The following is a 19,798-nucleotide window of genomic DNA, read 5'->3' as shown; positions in this document are numbered from 1 at the left end:
TGTGCCTATCATTGTAGCAGATTTTGGGACGTGTGGAAATTGGTTTACAGAGCAGAATGAAAGTCACCTGACACATATTATCCTTTTTCACATTCCCTCCGCGTTCAGACTTCTTTGAGGAGACAGAGGCCTCAGTCTGAATCTCGTCGACACTTTCACAAGGAGACTCCGGGCGCTCGTCCCCGTGCCCGTCAGAGGAGGTCTGGAGCAGGTGAACACACACACACACAAAATATTAAACTTGTCTTCAGCTGGAAATGAATACCCAACTCCTGTCATTCTGCATTCTATACAGGGGATGTAAAATAGTCAAGGGGCACTTTTTTCTCTCAGCAGTTTCAATATGTGCATAGATCATGATGTAAATAAGGCTGTCTAGTGCAGGGTTTTTTTTTTAAATCCTCAAAAACGGTATTATTTACCAAACTAAAAATGTACTGTATAGGAAATTTCATTTAAAAAAAAAACATTTAATTTGGAAGTATCATTTATATTATCTAGATACATTTGTACGTGAAGTGAAATTTGAAATATAGAAAAGTAAAACATGGGGGCTCCCGAGTGGCACATCCAGTAAAAGCACTCGCTAGAGTGCAGGATGTGCTCTATAGCCTGGATGTCGCGAGTTCGAATCCAGGCTATTCCACAGCCGACCGTGGACGGGAGCTCCCAGGGGGCGGCGCTCAATTGGCCGAGCGTCGTCCGGGGGGAGGGAGGGTTAGGTCGGCCAGGGTGTCCTCGGCTCACCGTGCACCAGCGACCCCTGTACTCTGGCCGGGCGCCTGCGGGCTTGCCTGTAAGCTGCCCAGAGCTGCGTTGTCCTCCGACGCTGTAGCTCTGAGGCGGCTGCACGGTGAGTCTGCAGAGTGTAAAGAAGCAGGCGGCTGACGGCACACGCTTCGGAGGACAGCGTGTGTTCATCTTCGCCCCTCCCGAGTCAGCGCAGGGGTGGTAGCGGTGAGCTGAGCCTAAAAATAATTGGGCATTTCAAATTGGGGAGAAAATAATAAAAACTAATTGGCAACGACTAAATTAAAAAAAAAAAAAAAAAAAAAAAAAAAGTAAAACATGACAAACACAACTTTAAAAAAAAAACAAGGTAAACTGTTTCCACGGAAGGTTACATATGAATTCGTGAAGCACACGTTTGTGTCAATGTTGACTGCTGTGCGTCTCCGCTTACCTCGTGTTCTGTGCAGGAGGCTGGAGGGGAGGCGCTCTTGCTGGCCGGGGTGAGCAGCGCTTCCCCCCCTGCGGACGAGCGCTTTCGCTTCTTCAGGGGCTTGCACTTGTCCGACAGTTTACTTTCTACAAAGCAACCAAACAAACATGCCTGTAAATCCAGCTGCTTTCTAAAACACTACTGCAACTAAAACAAACAAAACGAGTTCGAGAGTCTTACCAGACTGGTTATTCTGCACATCCAAAGCAGTTTGCGATACTTTTGTCTCTGGAGCAGGTTTTGATTTAGATGGTTTAATTGGGTTCTTCTGGATGGAGGAAAGTGTGCAGTGGGTTAGATTTAGCCAATTAAAAAAATCAAGAGAAGATAAGGCTTGTGTGCATTTTTTTTTATTACTTGGGCTGTAACAATGGACTTGGGGTTGGTTACAAGGACCTAAAACCTTTCTTGTAACAGCTCTGTGACTACCATTGCAAGCGTAACAGTAATAAATATTAAACACGCAAAACCAATTTAGATAAGAGTGAACTGGCATAAATAAAATGAAATGCAGCACCTTGCGATTCGGACTGCCGTCCCGTTTGACTCTCTTCCTGGGCCGTGCTGGAATGTCTTCTGTATCTAAGGGTCTCTTTTTCGACCTTTTGGGTTGTGTTACTTCTGCCTTTCCTACAAAAAAAAAAAAAAAAAAAAAGTTAAACACATGAAACAAGAAACATTTCTACCAACTAGGGATTGAATATGTAATTAGATCAGGGACAGGAGGCCAGGGAATCATTGACAGCAGCTTATCCAGGTTTATGATTTTCAGTAAAACGTGCCAACATGCATTACTATTAGGGCTGCATGATTAATCGAATTCTGATCGAAATTGCGATATTGACATGTGCAATATCCATATCGCAAGAGGCTGAGATTTTCTCCTTTCTTTGACACTCCGTTAAAACAACAAAAACTAGGCTACGGTACCTCATCCAATGAAATGCGCTCGACTCCGTTCATTCAGTGTCTACATGCACAGAGGGTGCTGACCAATCACAAGCAGGCTCTCTCACTCTCTGCGTGGCATGCACATGCTAACCAATCACAAGCGTCCCCACAAAGCGCGCTTTTAGACGCTAATGAGGAGCAAAGAGAAAGGGCTTGTCGGAAAAATGAGTGCTGCTGAGGAGAGCGTTGATTTGGTGGCCAAGAAAGGCGCATCCTCTGTCATATTGCAGGATTTCATCTTCAAACTAATTGATGTTACCCAAACGCAAGTCTTGTGCAAAAAGTGCCTCCGAGTTGTTGCGACACCTAGAGGCAACACAACTAATTTATTCAATGAGAGAGTCTTGGGCTCTGGGCTCTGAAAGAGGAGAAGCAAGTTTGCATCTCTACTGATAACAGGGCAAACGTGGTCAAGGCTGTCGCGTTGAATGACTGGACCAGGCTCCAATGTTTTGGCCACAGACTGCAGCTTGCAATCGGTAAGTGTTAGGCTACATGTTTTTAAGGCACTTTTATAATTTCAATTATAATAATAATTGAGCCTACTCATACATAATTACACAATCATAAGCTTCCTATTCCATCTGCAGCCTATGGCTGCCTGAATAATATTATCTTAGGTTATTTAAGAACTCAACTCATAATAATAATAGAAAATAGGAACTCAATGTTATTAATTAATGTTTAAACCCGTTGCGGTCCATTTATTCAGCGCGTGTCAGGTGTGTCAGGTCCAATTTACTTTCACACGCGCAGTTTATTTTAGACGCGCTGTTTAAAAATTTTTTTTTTTTTCAGAGTAAAACAGGTTTAAAAGGCACTGCATATCAACAGTACACTCAGTACTGTATCTCCAGCCCTGCCCCACCCTTTGTTCGCTATATTTTTCACATATGCCAAGAAATAAATAATAATAATAATAATAATAATAATAATAATAATAATAGTCGTGACTCGTGCATACCGATAAATCATCTCCTGATCACTCGTTTTATCACCAAACTCCTCAATAATGCGATCAAAGTCATTATTTTATTACTATAACATCTCAAAAAGCTCTGCAAATGTCCGTGATATTCTCTGAAGTTCAGGGGCAGTCAAAACAAACGTTTGACTAACCAGGAGCTGGTGGACATTATTTTGATGTTAAGAAATTCAATAAAACAATGTTGGAAAATATTTGGTTTTGTATTCAGTTAGCACAGTATGTATTTATTCCTAGGATCTCATTTTAGAAGCGATGTTCTCTACCCTGACACTTGTTTTAACCATGTCTGATTGCATTTTTGAAGTTTTCACCCAAGTATTTGAAAATCGCAATTCATAAATCGCAATTGCAATATCTGGCCAAAAAAATCGCAATTAGATATTTTATCCAAATCGTGCAGCCCTAATCACTATCCATCAATACTCCATGGAAATTCCTTCTAACTCACCTTTGGGTCTTGACCTTTTTTTAGTTTCCTGAGGAGTGCTGGGTTGCGTCTCTTCTGCTTTTTTCTCTGAATGGGGGAGGAGATAAACAAAATGGTATCACTAGGTAGTACAGGTAGTTCCACGATTAAACTTCAACATATTGGCAATTTATGTAACCAATCAAAAAAGCCTACTGATACACCCCTTTTCTGAGTGATGTTACTATTTCTATGCAACACTAGGATATACACAACATGCAATAAAACAATTAAACACAAATGTCACACCAGTGCTTTAAGGTATTTGAGCCAGGGACACTTTCTCAAAAAGTCGAACGAATTACCATTTTTCTCACTTGTCATTTAACTAAATTCATATTCCAAAACATACAAACAAAATTACATTAAATTACAGATTTAACAAATGGCACCAAAGTAGAGATCATGCCCACATAGTACATTGTGATGGCTTTAGTTTCCCTGCCAATGCATCAGGATTGCAGTGTTCAAGATTAGGTCTGCCGCCGTCACGGGCACAGCACTTGGGTCTTGCGGGCTCAGACTGGCCCACGGACATAGCCTTGTAGACCACTGCATTCCACAGCTCCCCTCACCTGGGCCTGGAACAGAAGAGGTGACCCCAGCCCGAGCCTTCCCAGTTACAGCCTTGGTTTTAACCCCGGCTTTCTTCTTACTGCTCTGTGGACTCATCACGGATTGAAGCAAGTCTTTATCGCCACTTTCATTACAAGCATCAGGGGGTTCTCCAACAACCTATAGGTGGGAAACAGAAGGGGAATCAATCTCTTGTACTGTTAACACATTTAAATAAAAAGTGTCTGGATTCCTACATGTTAAACTGAAAATAAGCAACATCTAAGCAGAAGTAAGACTTCATGGACAGGGCAGAAATCCACTCCATGTACATAAAAATGCTTGTCCAGGTTTCACCCACGTGCAAGAAAGCTAGCAAGCTGGGGGTCTATTGCTCATTGGTGTGTGTGTCTGTAGGCCTGACAAGCGAGGCTGCAGGAAGGGACATGCATGCCAATATAACACTATGTGTAGGTTTATAAGGTACTGTGGTAAAAAAAAAAAACATATGCAGTCTGCAGAGCAAATATTTAATCTACAGATCTGAAAAAGTTGTTTATAAAACTGGTGTTTCATATGAATAAACTGTCAAAAGCCTAGTGACATAGGTAGCACTTGAGGGTAGATGGCCAAAATGAAGAGCTCCAGTATTGTACTATTTGAATTACTGGCATTTAAGTTTCATCACAGTGCATAATCCTTACAGCAATTTGTAGTGTTCAGAGGTCAGAGCTGAACAGGCATGACATTGCTTCCCAGCACACAGCAGGTCTTGTATTTTGGTAACAAATGAGTCAGTAACTACAGAATGCTCGACTCACAGTTCCCCTTCGGAAAGCGAACATACTGTATCGTAACTCCACAGAATGCACAACATACTGTACAATGGAATTTGTAGGAGCGGAGAGTAGGGACGACTTTGGTTTGTGTTTTATTGTGTGTTGCCCTTTTTGTTAACACATTCAAACATTACATGATAAAACTGTACCTAACTAAAGTAATGCAGACATGTGGTTTAAAAAAAAACAAAAAAACAACACACAACCACCACCAGAACTCCATGTTGATTTCAGCATGTTATAAAAGTTCAATCTTATTAGGAATTCCATGGAATTGGAAGTACAACACACTCTATATTGATCTAGATTGTACTTGCCACACATTTGGTGTACAAGCTAGATCAAGATATATGTAGTTTCTACACAAAGCTATAGGCTAGGTCTCAACTCATCAGGATATGGGTGGTGGAGACCATACATCTTCTTGAAGGAACCAGCTTTGCAGATGTACTTCAAGAACATATCATTTGCTACATCCTCTAATGCTCTTTAACTTATGCAGCAGAACCAACACAGGATTTACCAGGGTTTACGTGACAGTAATGCACCTTTCTTGGGGCGATTACGGCAATCCAATCTCTAATCCCAGGTAATGCCAACATGACAGGAAGAACAAAGATTTTTTTTATTTTTATTATGGTCCTGAAATGTACTGCTGGTAAGTATCACAAGTGTCCAAAACGAGTCACTGGATACAGGCATGACACATCCCTGTTGTCTTAACCAATGTGTTCTTTTTGTGTTCCTTGAAATCTAATTTTCTATTTCAGTCACCTCAAACTCAGAGAAGTAAAAATCATGAGGACCTACATCCACTGTAATCACATTTTAAAATGTTAGTTTGATATACAGACCGAGAAACAGACTAGTATTGTGCCAAAAGCCTTACATTTCAGACACAGTCTCCATTCACCTCCAGATTACTTAACACTCAAGTTGTGCTTAAGAATATTCTTAGCAAGTGTTAACACAGTTGGCCAAGAGATTCCCTACATATGCAATAGTCAGTGTTATACACTACACGCTGAACTAATATAGCCACAATATTTTCTATACACCCCCTGGAGGTATAAGATAATGCATCATCTTGATATGTTCTTGTCTTCTAGTTTTCAAATAGCATAAGTGTCAAGCTTTCAGTTTTTGGGGATCATTTAAAAAAACAAATTTAAATGTTTTTAGTGATTATTGAAACTATTTGTTATTTCCCTCAAATGATTACTCGCAGGCAGTTAGATGGTGGTTTGTACATTATATAGCAACCTGCATATCGCAATATCCATCATGTAGCATTCCACCCATGGACATGGTTTTCAGTTTGTATGTGGTTCACTGTTGCTGGCTTTATCAGTTCAGTAATGACCACTCGAAAAATAAATGTGCCGATGATGGAGGGGGCAAGTCATTCAACACACCTGTATTGTGCTGTATTACCAGACAAAGTAGACTGATGGTTAAAGTTATTTGCTACTTCCACCTTTTCAATAAAATACACCCATCTACTCATTTTACCTCCTTCCAGGGAGCCTTTTAGGTACTGAATCAGAGGCAGTTCAATATTGAGAAAGCCAGTAGCAAGCTACGGTATAAACGTTAATAATTTTTCCATATATTATTGATACTAATGACTTTCACAGGGCATTGTACCCATACAATAGCTCATTGATGCTTTCAATTAAAAATGCTTTGTTTTGCATTACGTGATGAGGCTGTCCTCAAACGTGCGGCTATACCAGGGTGTGCTGGTGGCTTTCAAAACCTGGTGGCCAACATTTTCAAACAGGGACAATATGAGGAGAGATGTATATTTTGCACACACATTACCTTTGCATGCTTTGTTTTCATGTAATGGGTGTTGTTTATTATCTTTAAATTGTGGGAGGGGAACTATTTACAATCGATGTGCCAGAGAACTAACTCCATAAACTTCAACAGAAATATATTCTGTGCATAAAAGGTCAGGGAACTATATACATTAAAATGCCAGGGAACTATATACATTAAATGCCAGTGAACGGTTTTCTGTGGGCATAAAATGTCAATGAGTATATACATAAAATGCCACGACATAGAACTATATTAATCAAATGCCAGGGAAGATAACTATATAAAAATTCCAGGGATGTGAACACATTTCTTTATTTTTCAGTTACTGTCATAGACAGTTGGCCAGATGTGTATTTTCCAAATCCAAATGCAAATAAATTTCACTGTTGCTTCAGTTTCTTTGACATTTTATTTCGGGTAAGAGATTTTGAGAAAATGTTTAAAAAAAAAAAAACCAAAAAAAACACAATAACCATGCCGAGCAAGTCAGGGAAACTCAATTGGCTTCAACACAGACAACACTTAAAAGTTGTGCAGTTATTTTAAACCCCACTGTCTGTGCCGTAAGGCAGCACAGACACCTCAACACTCCTTTCATCCTTTGTTGTTGGGGTGAGGGGAATCTTCTTGCTTTAAGTTTTTTACTTTCTTAAATTTCTTTAAGTTGGCAATAGCCGTCTCTTCCGAACTGCAGACAACTGTCCGAACTGCAGACAACTGTTCTACCCTAACTTGACTGGCTGGTGCGCGCTATTATAGAAACAAGAAAAAGGGTGCTGGTTCCACGAAAGGACTGGCTCTGAGAGATCAACAGGGTGGTGCAGATTGTTGTATCAAGTCGCCAACGTGGCGACTTGATAGTCAAATCTACTGGCCATATTAAAATTGAAGGTTGCATTTGGCGACCGGGCAACCTGATTTGAACCACCCTGGGCTGTACTGAAGGTTTCGAATCCTGAGTTTACTCAAGCCATTTTAAAAACCACACTCACACAAACCAGAGATTATATACCTCCTTACAAGGAAGTCCTGTGAGTAGACATGCATGCAGATACCAGGCGCAACAGCACTAACACTGCTCCCCAGCACATTCCTAATGCAACATCAGACCTCAAAGCCCTGCTCTTATACAAACCTGGCTGGTTGGCTGTGCTGCGTTTTTCCGTCTCCTGGGAGTGGAGGCTGCCCTGCTTTTCCTTTTATTAACTAGGGTGCTGCGCCCCTTTCCTGGTTCTGTCCTTTCAGATACCTTATTCACAGGAGTCTTTCTAGTCCTTGAAGTGCTAGTGCGTTTGCGGGAAGGGGTTTTCTGTACAGTTGGTTTCTCACTGGGCAGCACCAAATCTGCGTCTGCCTCTTTTTCTTCCAGCTCCGATGTGCCGCTGGTCTCGCCCCAAGGCCCTGCCTCGATCCCCACCTCCAGAAGCACCCGCGGGTTCAGCCTGGGCCTCTTGTTCTCGTAGACGAACGCATACTTGGCCATCCGCTCCTTCAGCGTCATCCTCAGGGCTTCTTGTGCTTGGGTGATGCCAAAATCCCACTGTGTACGCAACTTCACTGAAACTGGTTTGAGCAACTTTAAGAAAAGAAGAACCATTAATGAGGAGTAGGTCATACTGCTATTATATACCTTTTATTCCCACTACAGGCACCTTCTACTCCTAACATCAGGGATACTGGTAATTTTAAATTTGTGCTTCTTTGATTGATCTGCCTTGATTTCTGGAAAACACAGAACTTAGCCAACACAAATGTAATCTGATGAAGAAAATAAATAAAACTATAAATTGGGGTAACCTAAAATCAAAGATGGTTTAATAAATGGTTTGATGTAGGACGTACAATCTTACAGACACTCTGATTTCAGCAATTGTATTATGCCCAAAGAACCCAATTAAAACCTATTTTCTCCATTAAATATTTTGATAGCAATAGTAACCACATTTGACAAACCTTTTTTTTCTCGCTCCTGGACGTAGCTTGCTTGGCACTCTCCTGGCACAGGCCCTCGTACTGCTCCTGCCCCTCAAAGGGGAAGATGCTCTTCTCGTATATGTATGCCCTTTCGGGAGCATTTCCCAAGAACTGCACGTGATATTGCACTAACGTCCTGCTGTTCTGTCCTGCAAAGAAATAAAAAAAACCAATTTCACACATCTGTTCCAAAACACCTCTTATTGATCTGCATATTTTGAAACTGCTTTCAGTATTTCACCATTCTACAGCTGTTCAACATAGGTTCCACATACTTGGCATAAGGTCCTAACCCAATGCATGCAGACCTCCATCCAGGAGACCAATTTCATGGAAAAAACTAGTTATACAAAATGGACTGATCAAACTAAACAGCTGGTTTTTATACATGTACAAATCTGTGCAGACTTGAGCGAACTGTAGGTACCTTTCAGTTTAACGTGATGGTTCAGATTTGGATCCGTTGCAACCATGCAAGGCCACCAGGGGTACCCAGACACCTTGGTCCAGACCACGTCTCCCACATTGAACTTCAACGGGAGGTCCGCCTCTTTGTCTTTATGGGACCCCTGCCAAACAAGAATTTCAAGTTAGTAAACTCATTTCTGTGCACGAATGAAACAGGTATGGTCAGTAACATGCATCTCCCACCATCAATGATCTACATCCACCGTGGTAATGTAAAAATAACTTGGACATACAAAGACAGAGACTTCCTTCTATCAGTACCTTGTGATTTTCATAGAAATATTTGCATACTGTTAAAGTTTGTGGCTGTTTTATATGTCAACATATATTCTTCCAAACCTGTCTGTACAGGGCCAGCAGGGGGTAAACACTGTATATCCTTGTGGGTTTGGTGCACAAATCATCTACATTTCACCAAGACACTACATGATTTCCATTACACGAGAGTAGATGTTAAAACTTCATGCTGATTTGAACTCGGCTCTCGCCAAGATAAGCACCAACTAAGACGTAGCTTTACAGTAAACTAATGTGATCCATATGTGTCTCCCTCCATTTACGTTTCCTTCCATATGATGATGTAGATATCCTTCTGTCTGGTGTTAATGGCTGAAGTGTAATGCTGGCTCCAGGGATCAGCTTATTTTGCCTCCCTGGTGCATCAGCACACACAGCTTAGCTATACCACTGGTGGAAAAGCTCCTTCACTATAAACACAAACTACATTCTCAAGGTGCAATAAAAAGCTAGATCACCAACACCAGACACCACAAACCGTTCCAAGGAAATATATGTAACCAATTAATGTAAGCACTTGTAACTCTTACACAGTATTTAGTTTGAAGGAAAAATAAACTTTCTTCATGTTACTCATTTAGTTCTTTCAAACAGTATGATGGGGGTTATTAGGCAGCCCACTCATGACACATTGCCTATCCTGCCTGGGAACTGGATGTGGAAATTCTGGAAAAAGCCAGTCACTAGCTTGTCATCACGATGCCTTTTACTTCTGGAGACCTGGGTCCAGGTCTCAACCAAGCTCCCAAGAATGGACATCCAATGTGTCAGGAGGACTTCGGGTGAAAAGCACTTTTCCAAATGATGTTGCATTAATACTGCCTCATTACCACTTGCACAAGCTTAACCTATTCATTTTGGCACACGTGTCAAGTGCACACAAGGAGGAACATATTTCACTGAATAACCGTATAAGCCGCTGGCAGTGGTTGAAGGGTGTGTGCTGTGGTTTTACATAACTCGGCAGTGATAAGATTGGTGGTTTCCTCAATGCAGGATGGAGAAAATTAGAGCAGACCCGAGGTGGGCAACGGCAGCAGGGACCTAAATCTACCAGGTTTTCTCTTTAGGAATAGTTGTGTCCATTTAACCTCTGGATTGCATATTATTCGACAGTACTTCCCCAATTACTGTACTGTTTTCCAAGGTAAATCTGGTGACAAACTATTAGTGTAGTGTTTAATTCTTTTTGAGATGAGATGAATTTGAAGGTGGTGGTGTGGCAGAAAATAAAACTATTTTTATAAGTAGAAAGTACTGTAGTGGACTCAGGAATCCCATTCATTTTTAAGTGGAGGATGGAGTAATACCTACACTTATTTTATTTATGCCAAAAAAGGGCAGCAGTGTGGAGTAGTGGTTAGGGCTCTGGGCTCTGGACCGGAGGGTCGTGGGTTCAAATCCCGGTGGGGACACTGCTGCTGTACCCTTGAGCAAGGTACTTTACCTAGATTGCTCCAGTAAAAACCCAACTGTATCAATGGGTAATTGTATGTAAAAATAATGTGATATCTTGTAACAATTGTAAGTCGCCCTGGATAAGGGCGTCAGCTAAGAAATAAATAATAATAATAATAATAATAGAACTCAGCGTTAATTGATTATTTAAAACCCTAGTTTGGGGGAGGGGAAAAAAATAATTATTGGAATGTCACATGGTATTCTGTGACAGTTATTGCCATTTTTTTTTTTTTTTTAATTAAGGAAATATTATTGGCTTTCCTAAATTAAACTCACATACATATCAGTAAATAACACAAACAAAAATAACCAAATAGCATTAATTGTAAAAATAAATAAATAAAAATAAATAAATAAAAGTGCCCTTTCAGAACATAGAGAAACATTAGCCTGGATTTTATGGGCGACCTGGTACTCATTTGCAAGGAAAGACGACAATGGCCATCTCACGTAGACAGGTTAAAATTGAATAGTAATTTTGGATTTTCCAGATTAGTGCAAAAATGCAAGTGTGCATACAGACAGATGAATGAACAGACATACAAACACCCCTTAAATCCACTATTCTCAATAACTTCTTCATGACAACTGGACAAGCATTTCTCCAAATCATTTGCAAAGATGTGTGTGAAGTGTGACTGCCTCCACTATATTCCCGTGGGATAAAAATACATGATTCAATGGGGCAGTTCTGTGAGTGGCTGGCTTGGCAATGGCCATGACAAAGTCAGTTACTATTGTGGAGTTTTCTGATTGACAGCTAAGCTTTATGGTATTACAGTTCTTCCACATTAAAATCACATGAAAACTATTTTTATAGTACATGTTAAAAAAGTGTGACATACATAAATATGTATGTACAGATAAAACACTACATATAGCCCCAGATCAAAATGTAAATGGCTTTTGTACTATAATTTCTGTAGGTAAGCAGGATGTGCGAGTGGCTCATTGGAGTTAATGGGAGGTCCAAGACGAGAACACTTTGAATGTACACACTTAACTATGTGCAAATTAATTGATCTGTTTAAACACCGGGTGCGCCCCCTTGGACTACAGCATTCCTGCCACCCCCAGACTGTCAGATATGTGGTCATCTACTGGCAGAACAAACTACAAACATCTATAGTCAAATCCAATAAACTGAAATTATCCAAGATCAGACCCTATAAATCCCCCTCAGGCTTCTCGGCTTTCAACTGTGCTGTTAAAACTTATTAGAAGCAGTCCAGCCTTCATCTGACATCACTCATCTTGTGGTTTTAGATATGTTATATATAGCGAGCTGTGATTAATAGCCACCAGAATGTGGAGATAATCAAGCTTCCTGAACATTTCTCCACGACCCAGGAGGGAAAATGGTCTAATGAAAACCAGAGCACATGTTTTCTACACCAATTGTAAGTAGGAACTGTTTTGTATTGAAAGACCTTTATCATGAAAACAAAAAAACATTTGCATGCATCAGTACTGGATAACAAGGGGGTTGGGCGAGCGAGAAGGGCTTTTCTGTACGTTACTTTCTGCATTATAATTTTTTTTGAGTGTTTTCTGGTAACTATTCAGTGCGTCTTTCACGCCAACCCCACCATAAATGGTTTCCTTAAAAGCAAAGAAATGTGTTATGTAAATCAAACCTTTGTCAAAGACCAGCTATGTATCAAAATCACTTGTCCCTTAAAGTCATTAAAAAGCAAGTTTGCCTATGAAAAGCCCAGCAACGCGATTCACTTAACTGATGTACCAACACCCGCACATCTACATCCATTAAGGCAAACTAGAAGCTGTAAGGCACTCCTGAGCAGCCCAGAACACTTAGCGGTTCTTTTAACCTAATGAACTGAACCAGTGAAAGGAGAAGATAAAACACAAGACAATATCCAACCTTTTGAATCTCTTCTGGGTTACCCGATGGTGATGGTGGTGGTGATGTCTTCACTGGTGGTGGTGGTGGTGGTGGCACCACAGGAGAGGAGCTCTCTGGATCCAGCTGCTGGTCAAACTTGAGGTTCCTCTTCCGCTTCACTCTCCCTTTGTTTTTTCCACCCTTCCTTTTCTCCACTGCGGTGGCATTGACGGTCACACCATCCTCATCCTCACAGAAGCAGGACTCGAATCGTGGCTTCCCGTTGGAGACTGTTTTAGTAATCTTCAGCTTTATCTCAGGCGATTCGCTCTTTTTCTGGGGGCTGGTGTGCTGTGGGGGCGACTCGGTTCCCTTTAAGACCAGTGGTTCCACACACAGCTTGGCCACCTTGTCCTGCTCCCCATTCAGCACTCGGGAGGTCAAGTCTTTCAGGGTCTCGGTCAGAGGGTCGTGCCCATTGATTTTGTGCAGGACGCCTTCTTGCAAGGTGGCGGCCAACTGAGCAGCAGCTTTGTCCATGAGGATCGCTTTATCAGCACTCATCTCCGCGGCTGTCTGGTTCTTTCTGCTGCCCAGGGCCTCTGGGACTGGTTTCATGCTGGCAGGAGTTAGATGTTCCGGCATTGACGGAAGAGAGCTGCCTTTGACATTCAGATCCATTCAGTCCAGTTGTTTCCAATCACAATCAAACTGCAGAAAAGACAAATTGAAAGATGAAAAGTTAATCTCAACTTGAAAAAAGAAGAATAACTTTTTTCCAGTGCCCCTCTTGTTCTTGTGGTGTTCAATAACATTTAAAAATTAGACTGTGGTTCATTCCATTATCAAGTGGGCAGGCCTGTTGCAAGCTACAGCCATGGACTGAATTACTGTGAACTACGATGTTACTGGTTACAATGTAGGCCCTTGATCTTATTTACTTACACAGCTAACTCAGAGACTGAGACTGTATTGTTGACTGGAGTAGAATGTTGATTTGGATTTCATGTTACCTTTTATATTTGAAAACAGTATTTCTCAGGGTCCCAGAAAGTTACATTTCCACTGTGTAGACCCATTCCACGCAAACGGATGTTACAGTTTGAAGCACACCCTCCTGCGTTGTAACGTAGGCTGAAAACTTGGTGCAACATATATTTAAGTTATATAGCCAAAAGCTTCTTAGAGGAACATTTTTTTGATACAAAATTTGAAAAACTTGAGTGATTTCCAGAGTACTAAATGTTGCTATAACCCACAACGTGGAATGAGCCTGTACCACCTACTGTAGGAACCTAATAGTGTTACAAAGTTCAAATGATGATTCTACTTAATATCATGGAATAACAAAAAAAAGACTTGTTATATTTAAAGTCAACCATCACCAGCATGACAGTAAGCCTATTTTTACAACTTAACTCTTCATGTTATCTTATCTTAATAGTACAGTGCTTGCACCTACATTTTACATAAATGTCCTGTTCTTATCAAACATTATTTTTTTCAAAAAGATGATGTAAAAGCATTAAAGTGGATTAAGGAAGATTAAATGATTCACAAAAAAATTGTGTTAAAGGCCGCTACACACCAGATGCGATGTGATTTTTCATTGGGCGACAAGATACTATCGCAGCGACATGACCATACACTCCTGACGCGACAGATTAGAAAACTGACAGATTACATTGATTACATGGGGGTCCAACATTTTCAGGTATTCGATTACCTGAACTCTAATCCCTGCTCTTACGCTCCAAAGAATAAGGCAAATATCCCGTATGTATGTGTACTACAAGCAGACAGCATAATAGTGCAAGCCAGGAGCCAGCCAGGTTCACAAAGTGTACAAACAATGTCCAAGACGACATTTCTTTGTTCAATACTAGCTTTCCTTAGGCACAGGATTTTCCTTTTGTTTACTGAATTAAAATGCAGAGCTCAATGAAAGTTGTACCGAGACGCAGTAGAGCATGAACGTCACAGCACGTATCACTTGCAATTAAAGTTAGGAGGCCGTCTGGTCCAGTGGTTAAAGAAAAGGGCTTGTAACCAGGAGGTCCTCGGTTCAAATCCCACCTCAGCCACTGACTAATGATGCACAGTACAAAAAATCATTTTTGCTGTATTCAGAATAAAATAACACTTATCACATAGCAACCTAGATAGTCTACATCTGTTTAATTCTAACAAATAACATTAATAAGAATCTGAATAGTGCAAATATTGTAACCTGGCCAAAATAATAGAAAATACATTCCAGCATTACAATAGTTTAACATTACTAGCCATATGATTAAGTACCGATATCAGATTAATCCAAGTCAAGTTACTTTGTTTCTTCAATAACGTATATATAAGGAATATACCTGGTTGTACTTTCACTTTTTTAAATGTTATACTAAGTATTATTTTTATTTATCCTCCCCCAAATTTATAATGTCCAATTAAGTTTTTTCTCCTCACTGCAGCTAGCCTCCACACAGCACAGATGTTCTGAGGGCGTGTGAGCGTCCTCCGATCTCACAAGCCTAAAGCAAGAACCACTTTTATGGCAAGCAATACAGCGCAGAGGTAGGTGGGCTACCGATCCCGGAGAACAGAGACCAGCCCTGCCTCTTATCCACTCTGAATGTGCTCGGTGTCTGGCTAGTAGGGTTCGCTGTTGCGCGATGAGGAGAACGAGTCCCTGCCGGTTTCCCATCCCCCACCCTGGGAGCGTCAGAGCCAATGTGACGCCCCCCTCGGGGTACCCAGCAAAGTTCTGCCTCTTTGCACAGCCCGGACACAAACTAGTGCTGTCCAAGGTGCATGACTCATCCTGCGCTCCCAGTGGCAGCGCTTTAACTGGATGAACCACTCGGGGACCCAATGGTTGTACTTTTAATGGAAGGTGCAAATGTTGACCTTGCTATCCATTCACAGAGAGTCAACATTAGATGTTTTACATTAAACTGCAGTCCAGAGTTTAAAATAATTCCTTTCCAAGTATCTTGCCTTTTCATTTCAGTCATTGCGTTCTGCTTAGCATTTAGTAGTCTTTATATTAGTGCTGGGATGAACATAGGATTTTCATGTTCGGCTATTCACTCGTAGTTTAAATATTCGTTCATTTTTCAAGAAGTAATAACAGCCATTATATTGCTCTGAACGCAGGCAGAGACAGCATAGCAGCAGGACAGGGGGCGTGTTTGTGGCCCCTGTGCCTTTATTTTACAGCAACACCTTACAATAAGTAACACGTTAAAATAGAAAAATATCCCAGGAGTAAAGAATAAGTTGTGTAGCCTTACTTTACCCCAGTGAATTAACTACAAAACAAAGGATGCCAAATAACAGTTCAAGTTAAACGTTGCTTTGTTTATTCCCAAAATAAAAATTGTACAGAAAGTTGACAACACATTTTATTTGTTTCATTACTTGCCATTTCTTCACAGTAAAGAGGCCATTGACACGTTTTCATAAAGTACAGCAATAACACAAAGTTTACGTTGCCTTTTTGTAGCTGAACAAGCAAACTGAAATTTAACTTTAAACACTTCAAATAAAACGAACGTGGAAATGGCGTTGTAAAGTGATTGAGAAAAAAAACTCACCATTTTGGTTCTCGTTTATTACATTCCACATAAAGTCACAACAAAATAATTTATTTATATATATATATATATATATATATATATATATATATATATATAAAATCACTACACAAAATTTTCAGGAAGTTGGGTACTGTTTAATGAGGCATTTCAAAATGCCTTTTTTCTGTCCCATGAGAGAATGGCTCGCTCTAAAGCAGCACAACGCGTTTTTGACCCAGGTGGCATTCCATAGATATCATTATGTGTGCGCGCACACAATCTGGTTTGTTTACTTTTTGTTGTAAAACTTTTAAATAGAGACTTAACAGCTGCTGTGTTGATTCTGTGTGTAAAATGTAAATGTAAAAACACATTTGTTAGAATATTCGGATATTTGTCCCAGCACTACTTTATATTCATCATAAAGCTAAATTAGCTTTATAATTTCAATGTTACCCAAGTTTGGCCTCCTTCTTTCAACACTTGCTATATACATTAACTTATTTCAGTTTACAAAATAATGTTCGCAGGTGTCGTGCTCCTGGAAATTGTTTCACTGCCTAGCAACAGTGCAATAGCTGTCGTGTGCGGTTATTACAGGGGAACTCAAGCAAAACATTCGCCAAGGCAACAAAATTGGCAACAATTTTAAACAAAATACAACTGCAGAATGTTGCCGTTACAAGCATTGCATAATTAATTAGGGTCCTTACATTTAATATGCAAATAACTACGCCTAACTTCGGGTTTAAGAGTGACTTAACACTTGTCAAGCATCAGCATTAAAAAAAAGACGCGTTTGCTTTTACTAGCAGTTTATAAGGCTTTTTTTTCGTGTACTTGAATATGTAATATGTTATTTCATTATTTTCATGTATTCAACTACACTGGCCCATCCCTAATCTATATTATTTAGGATAGTCTATAGGAGACATAAGTTGCATCGCGTCTGGTGTGTAGCGGCCTTAATAAAGGTACTCATCCATAAACTCAAAAACACCCAATCACAGATTACAAATTCAAATGTTATACAACTGGTTTCACAAACCACGACGAGCAAGTCTCTTCCTACCTAATGTAACTTTATATAAGGCAAGGGGTCTGTGTGAAATGTATACCCTGCCAGGATAAAGAACCGCTGGGTAGAGCATATCATAACACATATGTGGCTTATCCCGACTCCCGACAGTGAACAGGTTGGTCAAATTAACCCAAGTAACGAAACTTTTTGGCTAGTGCATTACAGTGTCAAAACATCTGTCAACCTAACTTAGCTTAAAAAAAAAAAAAAAAAAGCTTTACTTTATTCTTAAAGGTAATGTCGCAAAACAAAAATAAATTACTATTGGGAGCTGGAGAAATTGTAATGTGGCTTTCAGCTCTATTTATTGAACATGTGCCTAGAAAAAAAACCAAAAAACTAAAGCTACATTGACACATCTCATTTCACGGGATCCAATGAAAATCCTTTAAAAATAATAAAAACTCTTTAAAATAGCACTCTGCAAAAATTGAACTGATAAGTGTAGGAAGAAAATAAAATTAAAAAAAAAACCCACATGGCTGCATCAAATGTACACACACAGATAACAATGGTATTGTTCTTACACTCCCCATTATATAGGCGCACTGCATTATGCCTGTCTAAGAATTATTTTTCTTCCTTAATTGCAAGTTGAACAAGTGGGAAAATCAATTCAGAAGCTAAATGCAAGATTCCAATGCTCAGCTGCAACCACTAGGCTAAGTGTGTAAAAGCTCAGAAGTATTTCTCAGACATGGCTTAATTAAGACTGCCAAAGCTCTGGCCTGAGACAGCTGAATTTGTTCAGAGGCCCTCACAATGAAAACAGTACATTGGAAAAAGTTTTACTATTTATCTCAGCTAGATCAGTTACCAGCTGTTAAAATCCCTAAATGGAGACCAAAAGCACAAGATGAATGTCTGCCTACCAGAGTATTTATAAAATGGCCTCCCTAAAGCAGTTCTGGCCAGTCTTATGAACTGCAGCCTAAAACTGAATATTTTTCTTTGCCAATTATGAAGAGTAAATTGTTGGTTAGTTTATTAAACGTTTTCAGGTACGTCATATTTTCTGCTTCTGTTTTTGGGTATGTAGTAAAAATACGATACAACAAAACACTTGGGACTGTAAAGATGATCGGTAGGCCGGGGTTACATCAAACCAACCCATTAAAAAAGGCTTAAACATTCACATATGGGGCCCCCAGTGAAATATAATCTATTTGCATTTCAATGTGTCCACCATCATCACAACGGGCACCTTTGGGGGCATTTTCTGAGAAATATGTTTAAAATATTTACATACGAGCTATATCACTTGTTTCAAGGACACTGCTTAAGTCTGATTTCAGAGCCAAGGTCTACAAAAGGCATTCTGCATTTCCAACCTCTTATTTATTTTACAAGTTATTGATTGTACCAAAATATATGTACTGGATAAGTCAAAGATTTAAATGAAAGAAATCAGAAGAATGTGTTGGTCAAAATCCATGTTATACTTCAGAAAAACACCCAGTTTGTTTTTGTCCACAAGGAATGAATACAGTTTTCTGTTGATTTTAAATAAAGGGGGTGATCTAAAACAAACAGACGCAGAGAGAGGCACAACCAATTTCAATATACTGGTATTCCTGTTGCTACAGTAGATGATAAGCACTGTACTTGGAGTAGTACTATGTACTTTCGAGGACTCACAGCAGGGCAGCAAATAACAGGCCTCAAGCCACAGGGAGAGCCCAACCCACAATTACAAACAGCAGCTTCTACCAACTGATCTAAATGTGTACTGTGCGAGTTAAGACTTCTGGCCATGAACAAGTCCTATTTTATAAAATCATAAAAAAAAATAATTAGCAAAACGAATAGAGAAACCGGTGGTGGAAACGTTCATCACTTTTGACTAGCCTTAGATCACTAAAAGCAGTACTGTCTGAAATGAGTGAATGGGAAACAGGTTAATGTCTAAATACACCCGTTACAAACCTATCACAGGCACACACAAAAAAAGGTAATTTCAGGAAGGATGAACAGAGTCATCCTGACCTAGTGCAAGTTTTTTTTTTGTTCTATCCTACAAGTGCCGTTGTAGTTTGTATTCCAAGTATTCACTTTATTGCGCGGTGTAAGGCTGTTTGTAGTTAGACTATGCAGTTGGGAAAATCGGATCTGTATCAAAGCAACATGACCATTAACTACTGTGTTGTATTACATACATACATAAATAAACTACGTACAGTGCATTAAAACCTTAGTTATCATTTGTTCAATAGATATCTGGATGAAACATACCACATGTTTTTCTTCT

The 19,798-nt window shown here is 39.9% G+C and overlaps 1 protein-coding gene across 1 annotated transcript in view; it reads right to left on the bottom strand.

Moving 5' to 3' along the window:
- The window catches only part of LOC117420860 (histone-lysine N-methyltransferase NSD2-like), a 34,988-nt gene that overhangs the window by 12,907 nt on the left and 2,283 nt on the right, over positions 1-19,798 (bottom strand). Inside the window, exons 2-11 of the mRNA XM_059034447.1 lie at positions 12,934-13,605; positions 9,250-9,391; positions 8,802-8,971; positions 7,984-8,424; positions 4,203-4,362; positions 3,610-3,675; positions 1,740-1,852; positions 1,403-1,490; positions 1,184-1,308; positions 68-202 (exon numbers count right to left, since the gene is read on the bottom strand). Of these exons, the coding sequence (XP_058890430.1) occupies positions 68-202; positions 1,184-1,308; positions 1,403-1,490; positions 1,740-1,852; positions 3,610-3,675; positions 4,203-4,362; positions 7,984-8,424; positions 8,802-8,971; positions 9,250-9,391; positions 12,934-13,575 (2,082 nt within the window). The 5' untranslated portion in view covers positions 13,576-13,605. The remainder of the gene's footprint in view (positions 1-67; positions 203-1,183; positions 1,309-1,402; positions 1,491-1,739; positions 1,853-3,609; positions 3,676-4,202; positions 4,363-7,983; positions 8,425-8,801; positions 8,972-9,249; positions 9,392-12,933; positions 13,606-19,798) is intronic.

Source organism: Acipenser ruthenus, chromosome 1 (assembly GCF_902713425.1).
Source record: "Acipenser ruthenus chromosome 1, fAciRut3.2 maternal haplotype, whole genome shotgun sequence".
NCBI lineage: Eukaryota > Metazoa > Chordata > Actinopteri > Acipenseriformes > Acipenseridae > Acipenser > Acipenser ruthenus.
The sequence above is the reverse complement of the archived record's forward strand: the minus strand, read 5'-3'. Positions and strand labels throughout refer to the sequence as shown.